The sequence below is a fragment of the Athene cunicularia genome (assembly GCF_003259725.1).
Source record: "Athene cunicularia isolate RWA chromosome Z unlocalized genomic scaffold, athCun1 chrZ_part5, whole genome shotgun sequence".
Lineage (NCBI taxonomy): Eukaryota > Metazoa > Chordata > Aves > Strigiformes > Strigidae > Athene > Athene cunicularia.
The window spans coordinates 578,879-586,475 of record NW_020799146.1 but is presented as its reverse complement, the minus strand read 5'-3'; the positions used below and the strand labels follow the sequence as shown (position 1 = coordinate 586,475).

The 7,597-nt window shown below is 55.3% G+C and overlaps 1 protein-coding gene across 1 annotated transcript; it reads left to right on the top strand.

The window, feature by feature from the left end:
• The first annotated feature begins 725 nt into the window (after positions 1 to 725).
• LOC113490416 lies at positions 726 to 7,589 on the top strand. The gene is made up of 4 exons (XM_026866883.1): positions 726 to 1,036; positions 2,798 to 2,897; positions 6,567 to 6,697; positions 7,218 to 7,589. Exons 1-4 carry the CDS (start codon positions 992 to 994, stop codon positions 7,500 to 7,502), a joined length of 561 nt encoding a protein of 186 aa, XP_026722684.1. The 5' UTR covers positions 726 to 991; the 3' UTR covers positions 7,503 to 7,589.
• Positions 7,590 to 7,597: the final 8 nt, after the last annotated feature.

Sequence of the window (7,597 nt, the reverse complement as noted above, 5' to 3'; positions counted from 1 at the left end):
CCTCCTCCTCGGCTCAGGTCTGCTCCCCATTTCTCTCCCTCCATCTCCGCCGATGGGCAGGAGATGGGGGTTGTGGTCAGTCCCACCGCTCCTTCCTCCTTGTGGTGGGGGGAACTCGTGTCATTCCTCCCCTGTTCCAGTGCAGTCCCCTGCTCACAGGAGACTCCTCCACAAATTCTTTCCAACATGAGTTCATCCCATGGGCTGCAGCTCTTCCTGAACTGCTGCAGTGTGGGTCACCCCAGAGCTGAACCACAACAGTGGGGGCTTCCTCCCACAGGGTCCTGGCCTTCTCCAGCCACTGACGCCTGCTCCAGGGTGGGTGGGCCCTCCCCCACCCTCCCCGGGCTGCAGGAGGACATCTGCTCCCCCAGTGCCCTCCATGGGCGCAGGGACAGCCTGCCTTTGCCCCACGGGCTGGGGGGGCTCTGCTCTGGCACAGCTCCCCCCCGCTTCTCCCACTGCCCTCGGGGTTTGCAGAGGCGTCTCCCTCACAGCTCCCGCTCCTCCTCCCAGGTTCCCATCTGAAATACGTTATCCCAGAGGCGCGGCCGCTGCCGCCCATCAGCTCAGCTTCGCCCAGAGGTGGCTCCAACTTGGAGCCGGGGGAGCTTCCAGAAGCTTCTCACATGGGCCACCACTGTAGCGCCTTCCCAGCTACCAAAAACCCACCACACACACAAACCCAGGGCAGAATGGGACTTGGGTTTCTTTTCCCATAGCACCAACTGTCCCACTAACGGAGAGTGGCTTCCAGCAACAGACATGCCCCCAAGTCCTGTCAGAAAGGCAGGAGTAGCTGAGGAAAAGTTCTCCCTCCCCAGGCTGCCCTGTCCTTCCAAATTACAAACTTCCCTCCCTCCTCTCTCCCCAGCTCCTGCCTCTACTGGCCTCAGGCGGACTCCGGAGGTGGCCCCGGGGGGCGTACAACACCAGAGAAGGGAGCGGAGCAGGGCCTGTTGGGCGATACCCGGTACCCAACAAGAAGGACATGCCGTACGACATCGTGGAGCTCATGGAGGAAGTGGAAGTGAAGGTAAAGGAACTCTGCTGCAACATTCTGCTGGTGGAAAGGGTCTAAAGTCTGAGCAGGTTGTACACCCTGAGAGAGTGGCTCTGGTCCATTAGGTCTAACACAGACCTGATTGGAGACTGAGGGAGCAGCACTTCTTGCAAAGCTCCTTCCAGTCTGCAGGATGGGGATTTTACTGGAAATCCTGTAGCGTGCTGATGGGATTGTATATCTGCCTGGTTCCGTGAGACTGGTGGGTCCTTTCAGGTGGCGTCTCATGCATGGATTAGCTGGAATAGTGACATGTACTTGTTTTTCTAGGAGAGCATCTGTGTTCACTTGAGGCACTATTATGAGTATTTTTAACATGTTTAATGGAGAAAAAACAAAGGAGGAGCTGTTCTGATGACAGTATTAAAAGGCTTCGGGAGTATTTCTGCTTTTGAGCTTTGTTTTTTGCTCTCCAAAGCCAAAATGGGCTATGCAGTGGCAGAACAGTAAAGCCTAATGAAGAACTAGGTGTAAGGGGAGAAAGAGGGGTTTGGGCAAGAGTTTTCTTCCCTCTGTTGTGGAGAAGGAATGCCACATAGCCCTTCCTGGTGGCCAGAATACTCCAGCAGCCACAGCTCTGTGGAAACTTCTCTCCTCCAAGACCTTCCTCTCAGGGGAGTGCTGGTCCAGCCTCCCTGTCCTTCCTGCCCCGGGGTTGAATCTACACTCTGCTACCGTGCAGCAGCCCCAGTGAAATTTGTGTAACAGAATGAGTCAGGAGACTTGATGGTAAATATGATGTACAGAGGAAGAGTCCACTCAGGTTTCTGATGCTGTGGTGCACACCCTGTGTCTCAGTGCACTGAAGGGGTCAGCAAAGATTGATGTATCCGATCCAATCAGCCGAGCAGACCTGATACCCAAACAGCACTGCTGGCATTGCCAGAGGTTCCTAAGTCATCTGAGGGGTTGTGGATGAAGAGGAAAGAGCATCCTCTTGCTTAAGGAGCAGTAAACAGATGGGTGAGACAGAAGGAAGGCTCAGGCAGGTATGTGTCAGTGGAGGGAGGTTGCCAGAGGGGTCTGTGACACCTGGGCTGCTTTCCTTTCCCATAAACACCCCGAGGAACAGTAGCCGGCAAGGTGATGGGGCCTGCGGGTGGTTCCCACATCACCCAGAGCCCAGCCTGGTCAGAGCTGCCATGGGCAGCTGTGCGCCACAGATGAAGCCCTGCTGAGAAATACCAACCGCGGGGAGCCGGGCGCAGGTGTGCTGAGCCTCCACGTGAGAGGCAGCGAGCAGTGCTCCAGGGAAGGAGCCTCGACACTGCCAGGGTGGCTGGGCATCTGTGGGTGTGGGAGCAGGGCAGGGAGAGCAGAGCCAGTCTGTGCATCCACCATGTGCCGGCACCGCAGACAGCCTCGGCCAGGCCTGTGTCCTGGTGTCGGCTGGGACTGAGCTGATAAACAGGACTGTGTTTTGGATTCATCATGGGACTTGGCATGAGAAGGATGCTGGTAACACACTGATGGTGTGTGGTCATTACCGCTGTGGCTGAAGTGAACATGGCAAATAGTCACGTGATGAAACTGCAGCAACACCTAGTTAAGAACCACATTGTTAGGTATTCAGTCATATGTATAAATGGGCTCCAAGGGCAGGAGAATGCGTCTCCAGAGATGCCTCAGCACTGCTGCACTAACAAACTGTTCCCTCAGCCTAGTGCATGAATGTTGCCCCCTGTGCTCTGTGTTGTTACAATTCCTGACTTTGTTTTCTTTTCCCTTGAACAGACTGGATTTCTGCCCAATGTGTTCAAAGCCATGTCTCACCGACCCGCTGAATTCAGAGCTTTCTTTGCTTATTACAATGCCATTATGAACAAAGATACAGGTAAACCATAAACAACCTCAGAATTGCCCTTCCTGCTCTAGATGCGACATTTCCGACATCCTCAGATGTATTGCTCGCTGTGCCTCCTTCCTGCCCCAGTAACATCTGGCAGCAGCTGGAACTGCCCAGCTGCTTCTGCCTGTACTGCGTACAGCTTCATACTCTTTAGCCAGTGGTTAAAAGTACCTCTCAATCCAAGCTCTGCTGCCTCGCTGCACTGTGCTCTGTGTCGCAGCGGAGAAAGGACAGTCTGGTGCCTAAGGGAGGGTGAGCTGGGAGCTGAGTGTGCTGGCAGGGCAGGGGCAGCAGGGCAGGTCTGGCAGTAGTCAGCAGGGCCAGCCAGCAGTTCTGATTTCCCAGGCAAGTCCGTGGGGATGAGGCAGAGCTGAGACCAAGCAGGAAAGTTGGCCTGGGCGTCAGTCAGGTTCCAGACCAGCAGTGTTACGCAGGCAGGCACCACAGCTGCTGCGTGGGCTCGCAGCCCCGGGCTCGCAGCCCCGGGCCCAGCACAGAACGGCTCCTGGGGTGGGGCTGAGCCCCCTGCAGCTCTTCCTTCACAACAGCTCTTGGCCCACCAGCAGCATGCAGAACCTGTGTGAGAGAGGCTGAGCCCCTGGCACCCACAGTGGGGACTCAGAACACGGGGCATCTGCAGCAGGCAGCAGCAGGCAGGGCAGTGAGGTGCTGGCTGTGCCCTGGGGTGCCTCTGGGTGCCTGGCGGGGAGGCCAGGGCTGGCTGCAGCCAGGCTGCTGGGCTGGGCCTTGTGGAACTCTGCATGGCGCCTTCAAGGAAACACACTTTGAGGACTGCCTACTCCTCCCTCCCTCCAGCTCTCTGTCGTACAGGGCACTGAGGGGCCCATTTTCATTGCTTTTGCTCTGAAGGAACATTAGAAAACCCCAGGTTTTTTTAAAAGAAGCTGGTGTGTCTAGACTGCTCCTCCTGCTCATGGGAGATGAGGGCTCAGGAGGGGTGTTCCAGCAGTTGTGGGGGCAGTGAGGAGTGCGGCCTTATGCATTTCTCACATGCAGTCTCTGTGAAGCTTTCTGCTTGTGCTGCTGGTGTGAAGCCTTGCCACTAGCTGTACCAGGGTCTGGTTTTCCCTTCTCATTTACATGCTTCCTTTTTGTTTGACTTGACAAGTAGGGCTGTTTTGCATCCCACACTCTTCAGCATCTCTGCTGCAGTATCATGGTGTTGCTGCCTTCTGGTGCTGAACAAGGGTGAGAAGGCCTTTCCCCCTGACTCCTCTTTGCCCAGAAGGTTTTAGTAGTGTCTTTAATGCTCTTAGAAGACACTGGGTTTAAGAAAATATTTTCAGAATCAGTAAAGCAGTAGCTTTTGGGAGGAGGAGGAAGAGGGGCCCTGACCTTCCATGTGAAGTGTAGTTTTGAAAAAACGCTGCTGCTAATTATCTTAAAAATGGCAAAGAGTATGAGTGCTGATACACAGCCAGGTAAGTTCCTCAGATCCTGTGCACAGCCCTGTTGTGAAGCTGTTTGTGAACATGAAGAGGATTGATTCTGAGTATAGCAAAGCACGGCTGCCTTTTCCACAGCTGCTTTAGAGCAGTCACAGGGACAGACACCCTGTAGAAGTTACAGTTTGTCTGTCTGGTAGTCACAGAATCACAGAATCATCTAGGTTGGAAAGGACCCTGGAGATCATCTAGTCCAACCATTCACTTAGCACAGTTCCCACCTATAGCATATCCTTAAGCTCTAAATCGACCCTATTCTTGAACACCTCCAGGGATGAGGACTCCACCACCTCCCTGGGCAGCCCATTCCAATGCCTAACAACCCGTTCTGTAAAGAAATACTTCCTAATATCTGGTCTGAACTTTCCCTGGCGCAACTGGAGGCCATTCCCTCTTGTCCTGTCGCTTTCTACTAGGATAAAGAGGCTCAAACCCAGCTCTCTGCAGCTTCCTTTCAGGTAGTTGTAGAGGGTGATAAGATCTCCCCTCAGCCTCCTCTTCTCCAGACTAAACAATCCCAGTTCCCTCAGCGGTTCCTCATAGGACATGTGTTCCAGACCCTGCACCAGCTTTGTGGCCCTTCTCTGGACATGTTCAAGTAACTCTGAGTCCTTTTTGTAGTGAGGGGCCCAAAACTGAACACAGTAATCAAGGTGCGGCCTCACCAGCACCAAGTACAGGGGCAAGATCCCTTCCCTGTCCCTGTTGGCCACGCTATTGCTGACACAAGCCAGGATGCCATTGGCCTTCTTGGCCACCTGGGCACACTGCCGGTTCATATTCAGCCGGCTGTCAATCAACACCCCCATGTCCCTTTCTGACTGGCAGCTCTCCAGCCACTCCTCCCCAGGCCTGTAGCCCTGCTGGGGGTTGTTGTGGCCCAAGGGCAGCACCTAGCATTCACTCTCAGTGAAATTCCCCCAGTTGGCCTCAGCCTGTCCAGGTCTCTCCGCAGAACCTCCCCACCCTCAAGCAGACCAACACTCCCACCCAGCTGGGTGTCATCTGCAAACTGACTGAGTGTGCCCTCGATCCCCTCGTCTGGATCATCAATAAAGATGTTAAACATAAACAAGAGTGGCCCCAACACCCAGCCCTGGGGGACAGCACTCGTGACCCGTCACCAACTGGATTTAACTCTGTTTACCACAACTCTCTGGGCCCGGTCGTCCAGCCAGTTTTTTAACCAGCAAAGTGTGCGATTATCCAAACCTCGAGCAGCCATTTTTGCCAGGAGAATGCTGTGGGGAAACGGTGTCAAAAGCCTTGCTAAAGTCAGGGTAAATTACATCCGCAGCCTTTCCCTCATCCAATAAGCAGGTCACCCTGTTGTAGAAGGAGATCAGGTTTGTCAGGCAGGACTTGACTTTCATAAACCTATGCTGACTGGGCCTGAGCATCTGGTTGTCCCACATGGGTTTTGTGATGGTACTCAGGATGAGCTGCTCCATCAGCTTCCTGGGCACTGAAGTCAAGCTGACAGGCCTGTAATTTCCCATATCCTCCTTCTGACCCTTCTTATAGATGGGCATCACATTGGCCAATTTCCAATCTGTCAGGACCTCCCCAGTCAGCCAGGACTGCTGGAAAATGATAGAAAGTGGCCTGGTGAGCACCTACCCAGCTCCTTCAGCACCCTCGGGTGTATCCCATCCAGTCCCACAGACTGGTGTGTGTCTGTGTGATGCAGTAGGGCACTGACTGTCTCCTGGATTGCAGGGGGGTCGTTCTCCCAGTCTCTTCTGGCTGAGGAGGCTGGATTCCCTCAGTACAACTAGTCCTGTTATTAAAGACTGAGGCAAAGAAGGCATTAAGCACCTCAGCCTTCTCCTCATCACTTGTTACCGTATTTCCTCCTGCATCTAGCAGGGGATGGAGACTATCCCTGGACTTCCTTTTGTTTCTTTGGACAGCCTGTCCCAGTGTCTCACCACCCTCGCCATAAAACATTTTCTCCTTACATCTGATGTAAACCTGCCATCCTTCAGTTTCAAACTACTGCCCCTTGTCGTGTCACCCAGGAGGTCTGGTCGTGGTGTCTCTATGAGCGTTCTCTGGAGCCCTGTCTCCTGGGCTGTGCTGCTGGCCGCCTGTACCCTGAGCCCTCCCCTCCCTGTTTCCCCAGCGATAGTGCTATGCTGGATATTTTTGATAGCAAAGCGTGCCAAATCTTTTGCTGTCCCTGTAGGGCGTCTCAGCAAGGCAGACAAAGAGCTCATAATTGTGGCTACGAGTGCTGTGAACAGGTGTCCCTACTGTGTGGTCGCACACGGAGCACTTCACCGGATATATTCCAAGCAGCCAGCGCTGGCTGACCAGGTCAGTGGGACTACAGCAGCGTGTGCCTCGCCTCCTTCGCACAGTCCTTTGGGAGGTGGGAACGGCCCTTTTGCTTTTCCACCTGAAGTTTTATCTTAAATCTGTGTGGTTCCCAGCAATCCTGACGTGTCCAGGGCCCTCACCGAGTTCCTGGCTTAGCAGGTCTTTTGGCGAGCTGCCGGAGCACTGGCCAGCGGGGGTAGAGCTTCGAGGTGGGGATCTGCACGCCCTCATCCCCTTTTCCAGCAAGGTGCGGGACGGGACGGTTCTACAGAACATTCATCCTGCTGCCCACGTTCTTTGCTGTGTTAATCTGGTCTGCGGAGGAACTCGCGGCGGGGAGCAGCAGCACCCTGCGGGTGTCGGGTCCTGTTTCAAGAGCTCCCCCAGAGCTCGGTAAACCCGCCACGGTGCCCGGGATGGGGAGGATGTGGAGTGGCCGGGTGGGTGTTTTGTGCAGAGGAGGCGGTCAGCCGTGCGGGCTGCGGCTGACCCTCCGCTGGTTTGTGCCGCCCTACAGGTGATCGTCAACTGGAAGCTAGCGGACCTGAGCGACAGGGACCTGGCGATGCTGGAGTTCGCTCTTGCGGTGTGTCGAGCTGACGACATCACCGAGGAGCACTTCCGGAAGCTGGAGAGGCACGGCTTCGACCGCGAGGACGCCTGGGACATCGGCATGATCTCGGCGTTCTTTGCTATGTCGAACCGCATCGCCCACTTCGTCGGCCTGCGCCCCAACCGGGAGTTCTACGCGATGGGCAGGACGGCGCGGGGGGGTCGGGAGGGGGAGGCGGAGGGCGCCTGACGCTGCTCGCTGGCGCCTGCGCGCCCGAAAGATCCATCGAGCTCTTGAATCCGGCTGCTGCGCTGTGCCTGGGCGCGGGGGGGGAAGAGTTAAGG